This window comes from Lygodium microphyllum, chromosome 24 (genome assembly GCF_053477565.2).
Source record: "Lygodium microphyllum isolate KBCC chromosome 24, Lygodium_microphyllum_v1.1.10, whole genome shotgun sequence".
In the NCBI taxonomy this organism is placed as follows: domain Eukaryota; kingdom Viridiplantae; phylum Streptophyta; class Polypodiopsida; order Schizaeales; family Lygodiaceae; genus Lygodium; species Lygodium microphyllum.
Genome location: NC_141158.1, coordinates 18,069,050 through 18,093,036, shown reverse-complemented (window position 1 = coordinate 18,093,036; position 23,987 = coordinate 18,069,050). Strand labels below are relative to the sequence as shown.

The 23,987-nt window shown below is 46.4% G+C and overlaps 1 protein-coding gene across 3 annotated transcripts in view; it reads left to right on the top strand.

The window, feature by feature from the left end:
* LOC148014886 (uncharacterized) overlaps positions 1 to 23,781 on the top strand; it is a 274,224-nt gene extending 250,443 nt beyond the window's left edge. For 2 of the 3 annotated variants that reach the window (XM_087665463.1, XM_087665466.1), the window contains one exon: positions 23,647 to 23,781. In XM_087665463.1, coding sequence (XP_087521589.1) covers positions 23,647 to 23,691 — 45 coding nt within the window. In that variant the 3' untranslated portion in view covers positions 23,692 to 23,781. Of the gene's footprint in view, positions 1 to 21,740; positions 22,332 to 23,646 lie in introns of those variants that run through there. The other variant, XM_087665465.1, reaches the window with a different exon arrangement.
* The last annotated feature ends 206 nt before the right edge of the window (positions 23,782 to 23,987 follow it).

The window sequence follows — 23,987 nt, the reverse complement described above, 5'->3', positions numbered from 1 at the left end:
CAAGGTGCAGGTAGGCATGGCCCAAAATTTGTAAACCCTCAATTAGATGTGGGTGGTTATCTAATCACCAGGCCTCATAGTGTAAGTGTCCATAAGTGGCATGCTATAGAAGACACCTCTCAAACGACATCATCTCAAGGTATTGGGTATGGAGCCCAAGAGCAAGGAACAGCAGTTATGGCAAATGGAACTTCATGAGAGAGAGAGAGAGAGAGAGAGAGAGAGAGTGTGTGTGTGTGTGTGTGTGCCTCAGCTCAATCAGTAGGTTAGATTTTTCACTACTTTCAAATTTCCACCAACCTTCTACCTCCCAAGACCTCCCTGTCCCTCAATCCATCCATCATGTTTTTGCTCTCTGTCTCTTACCAATGTTGTCTCCTGTATTTGGCATTGCACCATCTCTGGCACTCTCTATCACTTCTCATGCTAGGCTAGGGTCTGTTGCCTCCCTCGTCCTGGAAAGAATTGTCATTGTCAGGTCCTACGGCAATGTGCTATGAGATGCCCAATCATCCTGCAAGAAAAGCACTGCCCAAGAAGGCCTGAGTTGGACATTGTTGCAAGGAATCCTTTGTCAATGGATGGAATCATAATTTTCTGAAGAAGGGTGTCCTATCTCTATAAATAATGTGGATGAACAGGCTACCAATCTCAGACAAGGAGTTAATATACTTTTCAAGGCCAGGGAAAGAGATGGTGATGGCAGTGCCATCTTGTAATGAAGAATAGTCCCTGGCACCTGCCCTCAACCCACCTATTGAAGAATAGTACTTGCCTTCAATCTCATGTCAAGCGTGTTGTTAGCAACTGCTGCCTCCATCTACTCAGGTGAGCTGACTTGTACCCTGAAGCAAGTCCTATCAACTGGAACAGAGGCCTGCCTAGGGCTGCTCCTCCCTGTGTCAGATTGTATATCGTTACAATCACTGTTTTCTAATTCCAGAAATTTATATAGAGAGGAGATTTACATGTTCATCTTTACTTTGACTCCATAATCTTCATCTACGATTCTTTTCTATTAAATTTTTTTAGCTTTAAACTTGTTTTTGTATATTAGGAAAAGTGGACCTTGTTGCAGTTGGTTGTTCTTTGGTTCATACCCTTATCTAAGGGTCCATGTAAATCTATACATGCCTTTTTATGTTTTGTACCACCCTTCCTTTTTACCCAGCATAATCAATATCTCACTATATTTTGTCCAATAGCTGCAAGTACAAGGGCTAGGGTTGTAAGAAAGTCAATCATATGAAGCTGTTACTTTTGGATAGATCTCATGTACCTTAATATTGGACAACATCACACCAAATCATGGAGGAAATGAACTGGTTCATTTGACGAAGGTAACTCTCAGATTTTGAGGGTTGAGTAAAATAGTGATGAACTATAAAGATTTGCAGTTTATCAAAAAGTTAGCATGAAGGAAAGCTGAACTCCACCTCGTGGCCCCCAGCCTGATTCCACCACCTCCTCTCTCAGTCAACCCCTTCTCCACCCTGCCTCCACCAGCACACTGCCTCCAGCCTTTGCCTTATCCCCCAGCCCCTCACCACTGATTTCAGCCAGCACCATCAGTGTTCAGCCCTGCTCATGAAACTTCCCAGCCTGCTTTCATACTGCACCACCCTTCCTCAGCCTTGCATTGCATCTCCCATCCCTATGCCCCCCATTTTTACTACAGCCTGTGTTCATTTTCTCCTGCCGCCTCCACAGTGCCAGCTGCCCTCCACCCCACCACTTGCAACCCTTTTCCAGCTCACCTCCCAAGCCTCTTCCTCCTAAATTTTCCTTTCTCATTTGGCATCAGAATCATCGTAACAAGTTTCAAACACTCACAGAGTTCCTGAAAGGTGAGAAGGATCGACGAGCAAGAGAGCACAGAGGTGAGAGCTATGGCGGATGGAGCAAGAGAAAAAAAAGAGAGAGACTCCAAATGTGGGAACTCCAACAATCACAATGTGTGACCAGCCTTCCCTTTATTCAAATGTCACTAAAAGAATAAAGAATGAAGTAACACTGATAGGCACCCGCCACCTGCAGTGTGCAGGTGTGGGTACTATCAGTGTAATAATACACGGACAGCTAGACGGAGGCGCCTTTAACCCCAACAAACTCCCACTTAAAAGCAAATCTTTCTCAAGGAGTGAGAAGAAAAAAGAAAAAAGACAGTACAACATGTACATAGATACAAGAGGATGAGGAAAGACGTCATCTCATCCAACGTCCATTAACTTCCTAAGGAAGGCAAAGCGCTTTATAGAGAGACTTTTCGTGAGCAAGTCTGCAAGATTCTGGTCAGTTGAGATCTTGACAAGGTCAATAGACTTGTCCTCAACGACCCCACGAATGAAGTGATACCTCACCTCAATGTGTTTTGTCTTTGCATGGAAGACCGGACTCTTTGCTAACTGGATAGCACTTATAGAATCCGAATGCAGTGTAGGGATAGCATCTGTAATACCAAGGTCAACAATTAAACAACCCAACCAAATGGCCTCCTTGCAAGCCTCAGTGGCTGCAACATACTCGGCCTCTGTAGTAGAAAGGGCCGTGCATTTTTGCACCCTGGACATCCATGAAAAAGCACCTCCAACAAAAGTGAACACATAGCCAAAGGTGGACTTTCTACTATCTGCATGTCCTATATGTATGTCCTAGATAGTTAGAGTCAGTGTATCCCATGACTCCTGTATCTTGGTTGCCATAACATATGCACATATCAGTAGTGCCCTTCAAGTATCTCATGATACCCTTCACGGCATCTCAATGCCTCTTGCCAGTTGTAGCTATATAACGTTCCACAACACTAACTATAATAGCAATATCTGAACGGATGACTATCATGGCATACATAAGATTGTCCATTATGGATGCATAGGGAATCTTGGCCATCTACTCATTTGTCTGCGGACAATCGGCCGATGATATCCTTACATGAGAAGACAATGGACAACCAATAGGCTTTACATCCTATATACAGAAGTACTCAAGGACTTGATGAATGTACTTTCTCTGTGATAGATAGAGTAGTCCTTAATGCCTATCACGCATAATGCACATACCAAGAATATGAGAGGCCTGTCCCAGATCTTTCATCTCAAAGCTCTGTTGAGCTGAGCCTTAAGAGTATCTAGCTCATTATGAGCTTTCCCTTGTCAAAAGCCTTTTCCCTCCGCCCGTACAGTTCACCAAGCCGCCCCCCCCCCCCCCCCCACCAACGGCTTCGGTCGCCTGCTTCGCTTACTCCACTCTACCTGCCATTCCACCCCCCCCCTGTTGGCCCCCCGCCCGCCATGCTGTCCCCCTGCTCGCCCTGCTGGTCCCCCCCCCCGCAGCGTGCTGCCTCTGTCCGCGATCGCGGTCCCGTCCACGGTATCCAACAAACCCCACCCCCCCAACTTCCAAAAACAGCAGCCCTCCCCCTCTCGCCATTGTTCTCCCCACCCTCCAAGTTGCTCCCTCTCCTGCAGTAACTTTCTCCCTCAAGTAGCACCGCGACGTGATTGGTAGTTTCCTCAGAAGGGTCGCGCAATGGAAACCTCTGGTCAAATGCTGGCGCACTCAGCAAGTGCCCCCCAATCAAACACCTTGCATGTCATCCTCTTTGAGGAGCAGCTCTTAGCCGTTCGAGCTATGGAGTTGGAGCTAAAGGAAACAGCGATTTATAGTCAGGGTAGTACGACATTCCCTAGCCAGAACCTAAGTTCGGGACTGGCTTCACTCCATGCTGCGCATCGACACAGCGCAGATCGTGGAGGCGGTCCTAATGGGCCAAGGGATCTTCATGGTTAAGCTCAGTTCAGTAGACGCAACTCACGAGTTACTTGCCAGTTCACCATATGCGTCCACGAAGGGGGTCATATACATGGTACCTTGCTACAATGGCTTTACTGTGGAGGCATTTGCACTCCACAATAGGTTTTTTCCGCACCCGATCGCCGTTCTTTTTCCCAGCCTGGCGATAGAGTATCGCCAGTTGGTGGAAGACTTTGGACGGCTCTTCGGCACTGTCCTTCCTGCGTCTTTCGCAGATACAATGACAACAGTAGGAGTCCCAAAGGTACGGGTGGCAGTGAAAGGGGTCATGAATATCCCACAGGTCCTAGAGATTGAGACGGGCGGGCACGCCTTTAAGCAGCAGGTCATTGTGACGGGGCAGCCAGGGCAATGCCTGCGCTGCCACGACTTTGGGCATCAGGCAGCAGTATGTACGCGCTTCGAAGCCAAGGCGGCTCCGCCAACAGATCCGTAGGTGGACACTGATGGCTTCACACGGGTCCAAAGATGATAGAGAGGGAGACGGCAGGGGGGGCGCAACCAACTCCTCAGACCCAGTCTCAACAGCAAGGAGCAGGTGGGCGAGCGCCACCCCCTTGGCAAAGCACTCCACAACCCACCCCCCCCCCAACACCCGCCATGCACCTCCATCCACCCCACCATCCCTCGATTCTACTCCCCCCCGCCGGGGCCCCTACCGAGGACTCCCCTTGATCCACACCCGGTACAGGTGGGCCCCCCCCCGACCCACCCCCCCTCCTCCCATAGGAGATGATAAGCCACACACGTCTACATCCTCCTCGCACCAGCAGCCTTCCCCCTCCCATACAGCCACCAACTCATCCGCCCTTGCCGCCCGTCATACTTTTCCGAGACAGGCACAGTTGTTGCCACATGATTTCTTCCGCAGTGGCCCATGGTCCTACTTGAGAGTTGCAGAGCGCGGAGAGTTCCCACTACCTCTAGAGGTTGGGATCTTCATGGTCTGTAAGTCAAGGAGGGGCAAGGTCCATCTACTAGCACCACCGAATGGACCAAACTATGCATTTTTTCTGCAATCTTCTCACTCAGGGGAGTGGACGGTTACACATGTAGGGGAAGAGTTGAAGAGTCAGGTAGCGGACCACATCTCCCAGTGGATGGGAGAAGAAGGACTAGCACTGTTTCCACAGCAGTGACCTGGTTGCATGATGGACATTAACTGGTGGGCTGGTGCCGAGGTCCCACACTCGAGCATTATCTTTCGAGCTCCTTCACAGTGAGGAGATCCGAGGGATGTGATCAAGTGGCCCCTAGCACAGGCGGCCCGTTTCTACCAGTGTAGAGAGTCATGACTCTAAGCATGGCTGATAGATGCATTGATAGTACCACCTGGAGCATCTATCACCCCTATGGTCCGGCCGAGGGCCACCATGGGGGACTGGAGCTTGCCGTCCACACCGGCGGCAAAGTGTACTTGCATGCCTCATAACTTCTCCTCATCAGCAGTCTCCACACCGAACAGATGCCTATTCGGTCAGTCACAGGTTTCCCCATGAGTCTGCACCTTGCATCCTGGAATATGAATAGTCTCCACTACAGTGGGATACGTGGTTCCAGGAATTTGATTGTTCGGCAGGAGCTGTAGCGTGCCCTTGTCGGACGGATCGACATCTTACTTCTACAAGAGCAAAAGCTCAACCCCACCCAGGCCCAGCGGGTAGGAAAGGTACTTCCGGGTAGCTCGCACACCTACTGGTAGCACACCATAGGTGCTCATGGCAAGAGTGGAGGCGTATGCACCTCTATTGGCCCAAGTCTCACCGCTTGTGTACGAGACCACGGGACGATAGTAGTAGGGAGAATGCTATGCATCAGATTGGATCTTGGGGACTCATGCCTTGGAGTCCTCAATGTCTATGCCCCTACGAAGGTTAGGGCCCACAATAGGTTTTGGGTGGAGATCGCGGAGGGACTCCCAAAGGTGGACTCCTGGATCGTTGGAGGAGACTTCAACAACCTGGAGGCCTTGGAGGACCAATAGGGCAAAGGCAGAAACTACCAAAGCATGGCTGGGGAGGAGGAGGAGGCATGGGAGGTCTTTTTGCTAGCAGTAGGAGCACGTGATGCCTGGAGAGACCCTGCCTTCCACAGGAAGAAGAGTTCGTTGGACTTCTCGTGGGGATACAGGCCGCTAGGTGGAGCCCTGCTGGAGTGGTTGGACAGGTTTTATGTGGGAGTGTGGGGAGGCTCTCCTAGTGGCCAGATTGAGCAGTTGGCAGGTACCACGTTGTCCGATCATTGCCCGGTTCTCTTGACACTTGATCCCCCAACATCCGCCCTAGACATACGATTCTGTCGGATCCCTAACTCGATCTATAGGAGGAAGGAGGTGACAAGACAAATAGAGCAGATTTGGATCAGAGAGTGGAACAAGAGGGACCGGATAGCAGAGAAGGTTGCAGAGGCCCTAGCCAAGTCAAGCTGAATCTGCCAAGAGACAACCATACAGGCTAGGCAACGGAGCTAGAAGGAGAGAGCACTCTGGCGGCACCTTGCAACCATAGAGATTATTACAGGAGCCACCAGGGGATCCCACCCTCCATGCACAAGAGGTGCGCGCGCGAGCAACCATTGTTGGCCTAGAGGACACGCACTCGGAGTTCTCTTTCCGAACCTTAGCAGCCTTTTGGGCGAGGAAGGGAGACACGATGCGCAGAGAGTTCTTCCAGGTACACCGGCCCCGCACCACAGGAGAGCAAATATGCAGCCTTAGGGATCAGTATGGGAGGACTCATTCTAGCCCAGATGAGGTGATGGAGATTGCCACTGACTATTACACGCGCCTCTTCCAGCAGGAGAGAGCTTGAGCTAGAGGACAGAGATGTAGACAGTAAGTCTAGGATCACATCATGTCTCTCGTCTCACAGAGGAGATGGGACGCACCCTCCTAGCCCCTTTCACAGAGAAGGAACTAGAGGAGGCCTTCCATACACAGGATGGGCAGAAATGCCTGGGGGAGGATGGCCTATCCAAGGCCTTTTTCACCACCTACTCGGAAGTAGTGAAGGACCCCCTACTGATGACCTTCCAGGAGATTTTCACTTCAGGACAAATGCCAAGGTGTCTTTTGGCAGGTCTTATTAGACTTCTACCTAAAGGGGGAGACCGGTTGGCGCTTTCCCAGTGGAGACCGATCACCTTATTGTTAGTGGCCTATAAGGCACTAGCAAAGATGATTGGTAGGCGACTATGCCCCGTGCTTCCAGGCATCATCCATGATACACAGACAAGCTTTGTTCAGGATAGGAGCATCCTAGACAATCTATTTACCTTCTTTGAGGCGACAGAGTGGGCTCAGCATAGTGGGCAGAGACTGGCCATACTACTCTTGGACTTCAAGAAAGCTTATGACAGGGTGGACTAAGATTTCCTAGAGGACACCATGGTGAGGTTGGGATTCCCCCAGGTTTGGATTCGCAGGGTCTCTGCCCTTTACATATCACCCACCAATAGGGTTCTCATAGGCGGAAGGCCAGGGGAGGAGCTTCGGTTGGAGAGATCAGTTCGATAGGGCTGCCCTCTGGCCCCATACCTGTTTCTACTCTTTGCAGAGGCGATGTCTCACTTCCTCAGGTCACGTGTGAGCGGATTACGCGGCCTCCCACTTCCAATGAGAGAGGAGACTGAGTTGTTGGACTCAGAGTATGTAGATAACACAACACTCTACATAGAGGACGATGAGTTGATGCTGGAGAGAGTGAGGCTGGCTCTTGACGTGTTCTGTTCTGCAGCGGAAGTGAAAATCAACTGGCGAAAGTCGGTTGGTTTCCTCACAGACCTGGAATCTAGCATGGAGTGGGGCGTCCACTTGGGATTTAGATGGGTGAGCAGAGGCCAGACCGTCCGGTACCTAGGGTTCCAGGTGGGACTCGACATCACCCCTGTCCAGCAGTTTCTTCCTATCCTGGATTTGATCCGGAGGAAACTGATCTACTGGAGCATGGCTCACCTCTCACTAGCCAGCCGAGCCCTGGTGGTCAACTAGGTACTCCTAGCGACGGCCTCGTACATTGCCTCGTGTTGGTGCTTCTCCTCATCATGCATAGTGCAGCTCCGCCGCCTAGTGCAAAACTTTCTTTGGTCAGGGTTAGATGGTTCTAGGGACTCTAGGGCCAAGGTGGCGTGGGTGACCATCATACGGCATCGGTTTGAGGGAGGGCTTGGGATCATAGACCCAGAGTATCAAAGTAAGGCCCTTTTGGGCAAGCTAGTAGTTTGTGGCCTCACACCAGGAGGGAAAACCTAGAAGGTCCTATTTGCAGGAGGGTCTTCAGGATTATAGATCGAGGCTTGGCGGTAAGTGGAGGCCGTCCCGGAGATGGATCTTCACATCAGCCCAAATCACCCCCCCCCCCCCCCCCAAGATCACCTTTCCTACGCAACTTACTCCGCGTGTGGCAGGGCCTTCGTAAGGCCCTAATCCAGAGCTCCCCAAGCTGCCAGGAGGAGATAGACCCTTAGCCAATGATCTGGAACCTCCAAGTCAAAGATCAGGAATGGGCACAGATCGGTGAGTGCCCCCACATCTAGTGGGTTGGTTGGGAGACTGGCCCGACTCGCTCCATCAGAACATGGCAGGAGGTGTATAGGATAGCGCACGAGGAGGTGCTACAACGTGTATTGGGTTTCCAGAGAGGAGTGGAGTTCAAGAGAAGGGAGATAGACGTAGCAATACCTTTGGAGTGGCTTGCTCCCTCAATACGAGAGCGGATTGAGCCCGTGGAGGTATGGATAGCTAGGTTTTCACCAGCAGGTATCCCCCTACAAGTGGCAGGTAGAGTGGGCGGTCCCCCACAGGGGACTTTCTTCGCCTTGCACGAGGGGGGATGTTTGGCCCTTGACAGAGGACAGCAGGATGAGGGGATGGCCGCCCTTTCGTGGAGGAGGATTCGAGTGGTGGGTCTTCAAGGGAAGACATGGCGACTAGATCCCTATGTTTTCTCGAAGGAGCTCACGGAGTGGCGCCTTTGGATCTGGGAGGAAATACCACTTGATGAACTAGAGTGGGATCCAGGAGAGTGGCTATGGCCGGCCACTGTGGTCGCCAAGAAGCCATCAAGGTTCCTAGAGTACACTGCCAAGGTTGGCAGACATGTACTGATGCAGAAGGATATGGATTGGGCGCCGTCACACAGCAGGCAGTGGGCGGAGCACAGCATCACGGAGCCTTTCCAACGGACCTTCTGGCACCGCCTATGGGATAGTTGGAGGCCGAGGAGGGTATCGTATTTCTTATGGCTGGTGGCATATGGAGGCTTAGTGGTGGGAAGTTGGCTTGCCCAGATGCAGGAGGGAGGTTGTAAGCGCTGCACACAGCAGCCTCTGGAAAAACCCCAAAGCACTGCCTTTGGTCTTGTGAGGAGACGCAGTTCGTGTGGAGAGGAGCATGCCGCATCCTTCGCCGTATAGCACCCAGCCTTGGATGTATCTCATGGGGAGCTTTTTGTTGGCAGGCAGTCAGCCAGGGCCGTCACCTTCTGTATGAGGCCAGGATGCAGGACACGATATTCATTATCGAGGCAGGGTTGTGCGCAGTGGTGGGTCTAGAGGCTCTACCCATACGCCAGGTACTGGAGCCCACAGCAAACCGCTCGGAGGTATGGGAGATCATAGGGAGTCTTATTGGATGGCATGTCTGGAAGGTGCGGTGTCAAGAGGCTTTTAGCAGAGAGAGACTTTCAGCACAAGCGACATTAGCAGAGCTCTAGATCTCCATCATCCACTCCCTCTGCGGCCGATGGGATCAGGTGCAAGGTGAGTCCAAGGTTCGTCAGGAGCTCTGTTATCATTTCATTCGCACTTGGGGTGGCAAGGATCTATTTTTCGTGATGCAAGCAGGCAGTCCTAGTTGGCGATATACCCCCCCCCCCCCCCCCATATGGCTTCTTTCCCCAATCTCCCTAGACCACCGTGAGAGGCTTGTACACATGATGTATTTATGATTTTGCATCAGCTCCAGCTAGTCTATTGAGCATGAGCACTCCATTGTAATTAGTTTTTTTTAGTAATATAATCAGCCACATTTTATTTGGAAAAAAATAAAACAGCTTGCTGTACTAAATAACAACACTGAGTAAATGAGAGCAAACAGTGAGCTAATAGAGATCCAATGACAACAGTGACTGCCAAGTCCAATCCTGCATCAAGCGGGCATAACAGAGGCACTATGACAGCCAATGAACATGAGCCAAACACCCAAATGTGTCAAGAGAGTCTATCAGTACAACTGATACATCCCCTGAGTAATAAGCAAGATGTACACACCACTGACAAGACCTGACAAAGGTCGGTATATGCTCAATGAAGACGGATCAAATCAGCTCATAAGCATCCAAGAGCAAACATGGAAGCATCTACCAAGAAAATATCATAATCAAGGATGTGTAAGAGATCCCAGTCTCAAATCTCAAGTAATAGCTTAAATGCATAACCTGCAAGCTCTGGGTAAATCCAAGAGCATAAGCATAAAGCTTCCACTGGCACAAAATTCGATGGCAAATGAGTAACCAAGCTTAGAGATAGCATGTAAATGCATAAGACATCTCATAGCTAAGACTGTGAGATGGAAGGATCGAGGTGCAACTGGGATTCAGTAGACAGTGTGAGAGTGAGAGACAGAGTTGAAGCACGACACCCAAGAGAATAGACTGAATGAGTGTAACCAGAAAGTACAAAGTACAACCCTTAAACCTTAGGGTTGTAGGGGGTGTTCACACCCGATACACACTAAGTACCCAAATGTGTGTAACATAAGCACATAAGTATATACGACAATAAGACCATAAGTCTAGGGGAAAAAACCTCTCCTACCGAGAGTAAAAAGTGCCCCAGTGTCCTACTGATCACCGACACTCCCATATGGGCGTAGGCGCAAGTGAGGCATGCATGAGTCAAATACCCAACAAACCCCCCTGGAGTGAAGAGTGATCAAGAGTACAAGGATCATCCGCCACCAAAGGATATCAAATTTAAAGCATCGCGAAATGCTTCAAATTTGTCACGAGGAAGAGCTTTGGTGAAGATGTCTGCCACATTACTGGTGGTAGGACAGTAGACAAGGCTGATATCACCTGCATGTAGCCTCTCTCTGACAAAGTGATAATGGATCTCAATGTGTTTCATGCGAGCATGAAACATTGGGTTTCGTGCCACTGCAATGACACTCTGACTGTCAGTGAACAAAGGAGTAGGCTCCGTAACAGATACATCCAAATCAGCTAGCAATCGTCTAAGCCATACGCATTCAACTGTGGTAGTGAAAGCTGCCTTGTATTCAGCTTCACATGATGATGTGGCAACAGTGGATTGTTTCTTGCTAAGCCAAGAAATGCAAGAAGAGCCAAGAAAGAAACAATTGCCACTAGTGGAGTGACGTGTATCATAATCACCAGCCCAATCAGAATCACCATAAGCATGTAACTACAGTGGTCCCCCCTTGGCATAAAGCAACCCAAGAGAACGAGTACCCTGCAAGTAGCGAAAAACACGCTTGACAGCTTGCCAATGTGACATACGTGGCTGATGCATATACCTGCTCAAAGCTGAAACTGCAAACTGTATGTCCGGCCTAGTATTGCAGAGATAGATAAGACATCCAACTGCAGGAGCATATGTATGTATATCAAACAAATCACTGTCATCATGTAATGACAGTTTCAGTCCAGGTTCCATGGGAGTACAAACTGGCTTGCAATCTTGTAAGCCAAACTTCTCAAGAAGCTGCCCAATATACCTTGACTGTGATAGCCCAATACCTCGAGCATTATATATGAACTGGATGCCCAAGTAGTAATGCAAAACTCCCAAGTCAGACATGTCAAAAGTTTGCTGCAACTTTTGTTTGAATGCTGAAATCTGATCAGCATGTGTTCCAGTGAGCAAAAGGTCATCAACATAAAGACATATAATCAGCATAGATCCCCCTTCTTTACATACGTAAAGGGTAGACTCAGATGAGCTGTTTAGAAACCCCTGACCAAGCAAGAAAGCATCTATTTTTGCATACCAAGCTCTAGGAGCTTGTTTCAAACCATATAGTGCCTTTTTGAGCTTGCATACCAAATGTTCTGAGCCTTCAACTGCAAAACCAATGGACTGCTGTACATAAACTTCCTCCTGAAGTTCCCCATGTAAAAATGCAGTCTTGATATCTAGCTGATGCACTGTCCAACCATAATGTGCAGCCAAAGCAATCATAGACCTGATGGTCGTCATACGGGAAGTAGGAGAAAATGTCTCCTCATAATCAATGCCCTTTTTCTGTGCGTAGCCTTTAGCTACAAGCCGTGCCTTGTATTTATCAATGGATCCATCTGCTTTTCTTTTCAATTGTAGACCCATTTCGTTCCAATGGCTTTCTTCCCAAATGGCAAGGACACCAAATCCCAAGTTTGATTCTTAGTAATAGAATCTAATTCAGCTTGCATAGCTGCCATCCAATGCACACTGTGTTGTGTATCCTCATAACATTCAAGCTCTTCATTATCAAAAGTACTTGCTGCCATAATAAACTCCATGGTATGTGCTAAATCATGCAAACGAGTTTGCCTTCTTGTACGACCAGCCATGGGTGCATCCAAAGGAGTATCTTGCATAGTCTGCAAATACCATCTAGGTAGCTGTCTAGCATCCTGACTGTGTGCAAGCTCTTGCTGAATTTCAGTTTCAGCATGATGCTGAATATTCCGATCAGCCAATGGTTGAATTTCTGCACTTTCCATAGGAGCAGCTGGCCGAACATTAGGTTCATTTTCTGAAGCTCCAACTGAATCACCAAAAGTAATGGGCAACAGCCCTTCAAAAACATCACGGGCAGCCTAATATGTGTCCAAACCAGCCAAGGATAATTCTGATTTTTCATAAAAAACAACATCCCTGCTGACAAAAACCTTCTTTGTAACGGGATCATAGAGTCTGTAGCCTTTGCTCTCATTGCTATATCCCATAAAAATGCACTTGGCAGCCTTGTTGTCCAATTTTTTTCTAAGTACCTGTGGAATATGGGCATAGGCAAGACACCCAAAGGTACGAAAGTGACCAACAGAAGGTTTACGGGGCTGTTCCAAGCCTCAAAACGTGTGATGGTCTTCAAGGCTTTGGTAGGGCATCTATTCAAAATATGGCAAGCACACATGACTGCTTCCATCCAAAAACTATGAGGCAAGCTCTTTGCCTTCAGCATACATCTGGCCATCTCCATGAGTGACCGATTCTTCCTCTCTGCTACCCCATTCTGCTGTGGAGTATAGGCTGTAGTATACTGATGGACTATGCCCTTCTGCTGCAAAAAAGAATTCAGCATAGAGGACATGTATTCCCCCCCTCGGTCCGAACGGAGAGTCTTAATCTTGCATCCAGATTGATTTTCAACAAGTGCACTGAAAGCCAAAAATGCATCATACACTTCTGACTTCTTTTTCAAACAGCAAAAACGTGTAAAGTCATCAATGAATGTCACAAAATAATAACAACCGCCCAATGACATGGTTTGCATAGGCCCACAAACATCTAAATGCACCAACTGCAACCTGGTTGTTGCTCTGAAAGCAACATCACGAGGAAATGAGAAACGATGCATTTTCCCCAAAATGCATCCCTCGCATAAGTGCTCAGGAGGTCTCTCCAAGAGAGGTAAACCATCCATCTGAGTACGCTGCAAAAGCATCAAGCTGCCAAAGTTTACATGCTCCAAATGAGCATGCCATAACTCCGCCTGTATCATAGCAGGAGTAAGAGTGGATGCCAAGTATGCCGACTGATCTACTGAAAAAGCATCCAACTCATATAAACCATGACACAAAGATCCTGTCAAGACCAAAGTCATGCGTTCTTTATCTCTAACCATGCAACGGTCATCATCAAATGTGACCTGCAAACCACAACGTGCCAAAGAAGAAATAGAAAGCAAATTCTTCTTGATTCCAGGCACAAACAAAGCATCCTGCAGGCGGAGAATAGAGCCATCAATGGCTGTGAGCTGAATCTCCCCAATACCACGAACAAGGTATGATGCATTATTGGCACACTATACCGATTTCCCAACGGGAGGTGCACTAACTGAAGCAAACAAATCTCTGCGAGATGTAATATGTCTAGAAGCACCACTGTCAAAGAACCAAGTGTCAGCATCCTCTGTAGAGCTAAGTGCTCTATCGGCCCAAGAGATGTCATAACTACAAGTGTAAAAACAATAGTCCCTGTCCACAACAAAAGACGCGGACTCACTAGCAGTGGAAGGAGTAGTAGAAACAGACATTCTAACTCCTTCTTCTCTTTGGCAATGCGCTTCCTGCACTCAGTGATATAGTGGCCGGGCTTCTTACAATAATGACATTTTCCTTTTTTAGCTTGCGTCCCCCCTTGTGTCTGATTCTGCGATGTGCCCGAAGTGCCAGAACTCTGTGGAGCATTTTTCACCTTGTTGTTTTTGCCTTTCTGTCTTGCCACAAAAGCCTGCTCAGAGACTATAGCATTCACACCACTTTTTTTCCGTGTTTGCTCCTCCTCTAGAAGCAAACTAACCAGCTGAATAAAAGTGAGTGGGTGCTCAGCAATCATCATGGTGAGGTTCAATGCAGTATGAAAAGACAAGTACGAAGGAGGTAAGGAATTCAAGGTGGTGGATATCAACTATGCATCCGAAAAATACTCATCTACATTCATGAGCTGCTCCCTCAAGTCCTGAATCTTATTTAAGTGATCCTGCATAGAATCACCCTCATGCATCTTCAGAGTTTCCAACTCTTTCTTCAAGAAAGAGATCCGAGTCTCATTCTTTCCTACAAACATATGCTCCAAAGTCAACCATGCATCTCGTGAAGAAGATGCCGAACGGATATGAGGTATGATGGACCGTTGAACTGCCAGAGCAATCAACGACAAGGCCTGTGCATCACGTGTATCCCAAGCTTTTTGAGCTGCAGTTCTTGGAGGAAGTGGCTGAGGTGGAGCGGGCTGAGGTCCCCGTTGTCCACGTGCGCCATGGGGAGGAGGAGTAACGGGAGCTACAACTCCCGGTCGAGTTTCCTCTCCACTGACATAATCCCATAAATTCTTGGCCACTAATACATAGTTGTTTCCGTCCAATCTGTCTTCCTTGGATACATACGTAAAGACATCACCTCCCTGATTTGCCATGATGACAAATTTCCAAAGACAAAATGAGCAATGTCAAAGCAGTAGGACTGGAAATCTGCAAATTTCCAGAAATTGCAGCAAACACGCTTCTGCAATTAATGTGCAAGGGCGTACTCTGTCAAAAAACTTCTTTTAATGCACGCTTCCCAAGGTGCAAACAGTGCACTGCAACACTGTTATATCAAAATCCCCAAAATTTTTGCCAAAATTTTTGTCAAAACAGTCTTTCTGTGACTGTACTAGCAGTTCATATGCAACTATTCTCAAAATACACAAAAGCCTTTGCATCAAATTTATCCCACACCTGTGCTGTGCCTTCGGTCCCTGCTGCGTATGAATCTCCTTTGCCAGAAATTGATTCTGGACTAAAATTAAAAATTTTGGTTTTTTAAGAAAAACACACCTGACATGGTCAGGGCGGACGAGCACAGTGGCAGGTCTGATATGGACTGGGCAGGCGGGCGGCCGTTTGGGCAGACGTGATGGCACTGGCGACATTTACGGCTGACGTGGACTAGGCAGGCGGCGTCTGACGCTGCCTGTGGCGGACGAGCAGGCTTATGCGAGCTGCTGGCGGGTGGCTCGCTGTGCAAAGGCGGCGGCACCTCCAGCTGACAGGTGGCGCGCAGGGCACGCGCAAGTACAGACGTTGATGGCGCCTGCTGGTGGCGTGCTGGGACAGGCAGGTGGAGCTGCGCTGGCGGCTGGAGCTGACGGCCTGGAGCAGAACTGGCATGGGCTGCAGACTGCAGACTGAAGATTGCTCTGATACCAAATGTGAGATGAAAGGATCGAGGTGCAGCTGGGATTCAGTAGACAGTGTGAGAGTGAGAGACAGAGTTGAAGTTGAATAGACTGAATGAGTGTAACCAGAAAGTACAAAGTACAACCCTTAAACCTTAGGGTTGTAGGGGGTGTTCACACCCGACACACACTAAGTGCCCAAATGTGTGTAACATAAGCACATAAGTACATACGACAATAAGACCATAAGTCTGGGGGAAAAAACCTCTCCTACCGAGAGTAAAAAGTGCCCCAGTGTCCTACTGATCACCGACACTCCCATATGAGCATAGGCGCAAGTGAGGCGTGCGTGAGTCAAATACCCAACAAAGACCATACATCTGAGAGCACCAAGAGCATGTAAGTGGCCAAGCATCTGATAGTATCCAAGTACATCATGTACAAACCTAAGTCAATCTCTGACAAGCCAAGAAACATCCAAAAGAGGTTCCAAAGTATCCAAGTATAAGCCCAACTAAAGCTCCAAGTGGCAAAGAAGCTCAAACAATGTAGGTAGCATGCATCACTGACATATGCTTCAAAGCATGTACCAACGGGTCATGCATAGACCATAGGTATAACCTCTATCACAAAGCATGCGAGTGTAGACCAATGTCAAGTGCCAACCACAATATAGAGCTCAAACGAGGCTCAAAATACATTCCAAGACATTTGCCAACCTCCATTTGCATCCAAATAGTCATAACAAGCATCTGGGAAGCAGTCGAGACCAATAGGCATAACATAACCCGAGTTAAATAGCTTCAGCCCTGCTCTATTATACAGTAAATTCACTGTCAAACTGAGCATAAACAAGGCCAAAATCAGCATCAAATCAATGGCATATCATATGCATAGCTTCCCATAACATTCGGGCATGATTCAAGTACCAAATGGTATCAATAGCTAGTACCAAGCAAGCATAAACATCAAATGCTAATGTAGCACTGTTTGGGGCTGCCTGTGGATTGTTATGACAGTCTTGGACTAAAGTATATCAGACCTGAATGTCAATGCCAAGCTCAAGCCTTCAATGCCATGGTTGAAGCATGCTCCTATGCCTCAAATGAGACCTTTGTGTAGTGCCAATGGCCTGAAGAGGTGCTGGAGATGAAGGCCACGTTTTTGATAGGCTGAGAAAATGGGGCAACCTGCTGAAATCACGTTTTTTATGTTGCTGAGGGAGCTAGGCACTACTTGATGGTTAGGGAGCTTCTATGGCTCCCAAAGAAGGTTCCCAAGAGCCCTCAATAGGCATAGAAGTAAGAAAGCTCAGTTCCAAACCTTCATGGACTAAGCCATAGCTGCCCTGTTCTTCAAACCCTGTGGACTGAAATAAAAAGTGGAATCAGAGCTCCAATACCTGTAGATGAATGCCCTGAGGTTGCCCAAGAAGGCCCAAGGCTTGCCTGAGAAGGATGAGACCGACCGGAAGCTCGAAAGGTGTGGTTATGGCTGCCAAGAGTGAAGACAAGAGTGTAGGTATTCGAATGAATGCTGAAGGAGTGCCCGACCATGTTCAAGTCCTTAAAGAGCCAAGCTCTAATACCAGTTAAAAGGTGAGAAGGATCAAGCAAGAGAGCATGGAGGTGAGAGCTATGGCGGATGGAGCAAGAGCAAGAAAGAGAGAGACTCTAAATGTGGGAACTCCAATAGTCACAATGTGTGACCAGCCTAACCTTTATACAAATATCACTAAAAAAATAAAGACTAAAGTGAGTGATGGGCACCTGCTGCCTGCAGTGTGTAGGTGCGGGTACTGTTAGTGTAGTAATACATGGGTGGCTAGGTGGAAGCGCCTTTACCCCCAACAGTTCCAGAGTTACTAGGGTGCGGGTACTGTCAGTGTAGTAATACATGGGCGGCTAGACGGAGGTGCCTTTACCCCTAACAATTCTAGAGTTACAGCATATAGGAGGCCTCTTCAAAGACTACAGTGGGACCCTAAAGAGTGGGAATGGAGGGATCCATTTGCAGAGACAGCTAGGGATGTTCGATTTTTTAGTTACACCACTAGATTCGGGAGCAAGATACAGATAAATAGATCAGAGCAATAGTAGTTGCAACTTAGCATTGGACTGCATAAGGTATACCACTTCCTTTCCTTGCTGATTTCTGGGGGGAAATTGAAGGACAGATTTAGACAAAGAAAGATCTTTATCTTATGATTAGGATCAGAGTGATACTAGTGGCAACTTAGCATTGGACTGCATAGGGTATACCACCACCTTTCCTTGCTGATTTCTGGGGGAAGTTGAAGCTCAGAGATAGCATGTAAATGCATAAGACATCTCATAGCTAAGACCGTACATCATGAGAGCACCAAGAGCATGTAAGCGGTCAAGCATCTGATAGCATCCAAGTACATCATGTACGAACCCAAGTCAATCTTTGACAAGCCAAGAAACATCCAAAAGAGGTCCCAAAGTATCCAAGTATAAGCCCAACTAAAGCTCCAAGTGGCAAAGAAGCTCAAACAATGTAGGTAGCATGCATCACTGACATATGCTTCAAAGCATGTACCAACGGGTCATGTATAGACCATAGGTATAACCTCTATCACAAAGCATGCCAGTGTAGACCAATGTCAAGTAAGTGCCAATCACAATACAAAGCTCAAACGAGGCTACCACTTCCTTTCCTTGCTGATTTCTGGGGGAAATTGAAGGACAGCTTTAGACAAAGAAAGATCTTTATCTTATGATTAGGATCAGAGTGATACTAGTGGCAACTTAGCATTGGACTGCATAGGGTATACCACCACCTTTCCTTGCTGATTTCTGGGGGAAGTTGAAGGACAGCTTTAGACCAAGAAAGATCTTTACCTTTTTTTGGTTACTAGCACACAAGAAATTAGTAGTCTACATGTCTTGGTTATGGAGTTAAGACCTTGTTCATTGTGTTAGATGAAGGGAGCTAAAGGAGAGATAGAGAAACTGCGTTTGGGATTGCCCAAAGGGCCCAGGAGGTTTGGAGGAGAGCCCTTAGAACGGTGTTTCACAGCACTACAGACTCTGTGATTATTACATGGGGGGCAGTTGCTTGGGTCATGAATAGAGGCCCAACTTGTGGGTGAGGATGTTCAAGGGCGTTATGCTTACCTTGGCTTGGGGCAGCTTGGGATCAGGATTGCCATTCCAGATTTCTCACAGATAGTGTGGAGCTAGGAGCACTATCATAAATGGGAGCTCATAGCTAGCATCATTGCTTGGTATACATGAACCACTAGATGCAGCCGTGCTATAGATTAATTGGACATATCCATTGCAGAGACAATCTCCAGGATTTGGACAGAGATTGTCCATACCTTCTGTGGGAGATGGGAGAGGATACAAGGCAGTTCAAAGACTATGAGGAGGAGAGATGCATTTCTTAGCAGGTAGGATTCTAGCACTTCCTTCCATTGTCAACCATGTATAGTCAAGCAGTATGGACCTCTTGACTCGTTTTTCATTTAGGCCTGGTAATAGACTTTCTTCTTGTATATTTTTCATTATGGAAATCCCTTACATGGCTGTATTGTACTTTGTATCTTGCCTTCGGATACTTTGTCCTGAGGGGATCTACTATTAGAAGATTTCTCTCTCTTTTAAAAAAAAATAAGAATTACTAGCCCAGCAAACTAAAGGAGCAAGCTATACTTACGAGAGACAACAGCTGACGGTCCTCTACCTTCACTAGATGACTCCAATGCACCCCCTCCCACACCTTCAATCAATACTTTCCCACCTGTTTGCTTTGCTCCCAACATGGAGCTTGCCATTAGGGACAAAGTGGCAGCCTTCAAGGCATCATCTCTAGCCTATTGTTTGGCTAGAGATCATCCACCACTCCGTACTTTGGACTCCATCACATGCACTTCAGCCAAGGTTACACAACTGGTTCCCTAGAAAACGGGTGCTTTAAGGTTCGATTCATCTCACTTGAGTAGTCACAGGTGGCACTAGCCACCAGCCCGCTTGATGTTTGAATGGAATACATCAACAGATGGATCAAGGGCAAGGATTACTTCTCACTCAAGTATGCCTTGTAGCTCTTAGGCTGATTGAGTTTGTCTCATAAGCTAAGTACCTTCTTAAGACTTTGCCTCTTTTCTTTCAATCTTCCATTGCACATGCTCTCTTAAATTTGTTTCGCATTTATAGCTTAGCACCAAAGCTTTTTTCTTCTCTTTTCCAAGAAAAGAAATTTCTATTAATAACACCTCAGCGAATAACCTGAGGTAAAATACAAAGTGCAAGGAACTTTGTGAAGAGTAACTATGTACATCACAAAGTTGTGTGAACAACCAATGCGGTGGGCTGTAATGCCAAACCAGTGTGGAAGAAAGTGCCTGAATCCCATGTCCACAGAAAAGCCTCTCTTAGAGCTTCCCTGCATCCTCTTCCATCTCCCATGGAGAGTGTAAATGATCTCTATCCAGATCCTTGATAGAATCTCTGTTGTAGATACATCCAAAAGGTCAATGGCATGGCTGCATCTCACAATCCAAATATACCAGGATATGATATTGGCAATCAACTCCCATCTGTGGCAGTGTCCCTAAGTCCACTATGCCTATAAGTAATCTGACTGAGAATCCTACTTAAATGCCGGCCAATAATGAGAAAAGAGTAGCTCCCCTAAAAATCCTCATAGCCACATGTTGGGCCTCTATCTGTGACCCATGCTACACCCCCCCCCCAGGTAGCCACCATGGTCTTTGCTGTGCCGTGAAGTACCAGCCTATGGGCTCTAGGGCAGTCCCAAAGTCAATGTCTCTGTGTCTCCATTGGGTCCTTGCCATATCCAAGCCACGTGCCAACTGCTAGGCCCCTGTGAGCTACAAGCCATAGGAAGAGAGAAACCTTCCTAGGCCTAAAGCTATCATGTAGCCTCCTCCAAAAGTTGCATAGAAACTCCTCTGTGATTCCCTATCTAAACCACTGGGGGAAGGCCACTGGCTGTGCTCTGATCTTGCTCGTCTGTATTCTCCTCCCCAACCTGGTAGTGTAGCCAAAGAAGGGCACAGCACAAGGTCTATCAATGAACGGATCCCTCCACACCCACTCTTCTGGATCCCACTGTAATCTCTATAAAGGTCTCCTATGGTAAGCCCAATATCTCCATCCATCAACTAGACAGGTGCTTGGGAAGGGGTCAATGTGCCACTTCCTCTCAAAGTGAGCAACTACTCTAATCCTCTGTCTGGAGCATCCAGTGAATGCTGTCTGGTCAATGTCCTCTTGCTGGAGACAGCCATCCTCCTCAACCGTAAAAGTAAATGTCCTATCTCTGCTAGTCACAAAGACTGCTAGAAGAATGTCCCCTCTAGAGAAGAGACCAACCAAGTTTGACATGTGTCTATATCTGTCCTCCAATATGGTTGAACTCCATCCATCACAGTCTCTATCATAACTCTAGCCCGCCTGATCCACTGTAGTCTCTGTCTCTGAGTCTCTTGCAGTAGCTCCTGGATTGCAAACCTATCTCCCACTGACACAATAACCTGTAAAGCCCCCACGATAAGTATGTCCTCTGTCCAAGAGTGTGGGCAAAGTGTAATCTCAAAAGGTCATTGAAGAACAGAGGCTGCCTTTTCTTTTCTTCGGTTGTAATGGGGGGTAGTTCACTCTGGCTTGAGAGGGTGTTATGCCACAACAAATTGCCGCATAATCAATCATGTTTTTCTAGCATTTTCATAGCTCATAAGACAGTCCAAGAAAGCATTAAATCAATTAAGAAAGGACTCTTTAAGTATATCTCGGTTGACAACAGTTCAGCACATCAGTAAGTGTCATTTTAGTGTATTTCTGCTCATTGCATGATCCCCACCAAAAAGAAAAAAGAAAAAGAACAAGCAATCAGAATAAAGAGCCTTGTACGAATTTGATCTATGGATATTGAATTCTTGAAGTGTAAATATTGAAGGATTTTTGCTTCTTTATATTAAATCCGACACAAGACTAGAGTAGCAACATATGCTGGCAAAAATTGGAGTTTTTTCACATGCTTGGTTTGTGTAGTAAAAGTACTTAAAGGTCAATTAAGAAGATGACGAGTATTGAGCAAGAATCACAAACGAGAGCTGAAATAAAACAAGGAACAGATCATGAGGCAGTGTAGCAATACATCATCTCTCTCTTGTTCTTTCTCTTACACTTCCTTGTTTATCTTCCTTTTCAACCGGCTTATGAAGCTTCAGTGGACTTGCCTATGTATCATATTAAGCTTCATGCTATGTAATTGGAAGAGACTATCAGTGTTTCAAGCCCTTGGGCTCTTGTAAAGTGGCACTTTGACTACCTTATTTTTTTAATCTTTTATATTTTTGTCACGCCCATAGTTGTACTCACACACATACTCTTGCTCAACGCTTAATGATCACTGTTCAATGCACATACACAATTGGGTTTATGAGGCCCGGAATTCAACTACATTCTTATGCAAAGTATCATCTAAAGGCACGCACTGATGCATTCACAAGCCATAGTTTGAAGCATGCTCGTCATGACCAAGTCCAAAATATCAGAGACATTTGAAACCATGTTTTTATCATGGCCGACTCAAAAATCATAGAAATACATTGTGTTGCAGTGGCAAACCACTGAATGTGACTGGTCACAGATAGTCTGATTACATCTCTTTGCTGTCGAGCTCAGGTAATAAGTCGTTTCTGTTCCTAAATTATGCGAGTTTGAGAAGAAATATTCAATGCTGGTGTGAATTAGCATTGCTCATATAAGGGCATGCCACAGGAAGGAGGGAGGCCTGCCTTCCTTTTTTAAAGGCTTAGATTCTGTACCTGATCAACCATCAAAATTAGAACACGAGAGAAAGAAAGCAGGCACAGAGCAATGTCCGCCAATACCAAACCTCAAAACGGTTCACTATTAACAGCAAAGGTTTCCAATGCTCAAACCAACTATTTCTTGTACCATTTACTGGTATCATATCAACACCCACTCTCTACATGGCACTTGCCTCATTAGGGTTGAATCAATCATCCTTGTGGCACCTTCCATTATCATCATCTTTTTGCTCTTTTCTCCTTTTCTGTTTTCAAGTTCACTGTGCTATATCTCCTGGCTTTGCCTGACTGCAATGGCCCCATGCTAACCAAGAGCCCTTAAGGCTTAGATGAAGGAGAACTTGGAACGTTTGGAATATTATCAAGGCAATTGTTATTAGGTATTTATGGATAAGCAGAAATAGAGTGACTTTCAAGTAAAAATAAGATGGAAGTTGAGGTATTATCGCCTTACTTAGGTCGCTTTAAGAAAAAAAAAAAGTGACTTTCAATTAAAATTAGAGTAACAAACAAATATAGAGTGACTTTCGACTAAAAATAAGAGGTGATGTAGCCTTACTTAGATCTCTTAGGAAGAAGAGCCATGGATACAAGGCTAGCCATAGAATGCCCCAAGGGTGCTTGTGCCGGAATGTTTCGGAAAATTCGGCCACTGCATCACTTTGATAGTGTAACACTCGATAATTATGTGGAATACAGTGCGCTAATGGGCCGCAGTTTGTAATTTGCATCTCCAATTATTTATATCTCATTGCATGAACCTGGTCATTTGTTATGTTAACTTCTCAACCTTTATATCTCATTGTGTTGACTTGTTTTAAATTACTCATTATTAAAGAGTCATGGTTTCTCATCTGTAATTTGTCGAATATTTTCTATTGATAGAAGTATCGGATTGTTGTTATCTTAAAAAATGTTATAAAAGAATATAGAGATGGATGGAGGAATCTAACTTACAAGTGCTTGTAAAAAAGAGATCGCGGTCCAAACTGTTTGGACTAACTTTTACTAGCATATCTTAGTATGGCTTCATCTAAACCTATAAGTTATTATGGTTTAAAAATATTTTGAGATATTGTGATAGCATATCTTATTGTTGTTTCCCTATTACTTTGCCGTAGCTGAGAGTGGAGACACAACTCCTCAAAACTACCAAAAGCCTCTAAAAGGCAAAATCGTCAGAACGATAGACCACTTTGATGGAAACTCAACCTTGCTAGGGAATTGAGATTGCAATATTGAGTCTAAAATAAAGCCTTAAACATAAATTTGTGAGGAATTGATATCTTGTGAATGTAGCATGAATTTTGAAGAATTTTGATTGTAAAACTTAGTCTTAAATTCAAGTAAAGATGATTATAGACAAAGATTTTAGCCTTTCAATTACAAAACCTAATTATAGTTTGATCACACATCATAAACTTACACTTATATCTAACCAAATACAATAGAGTAAATGATT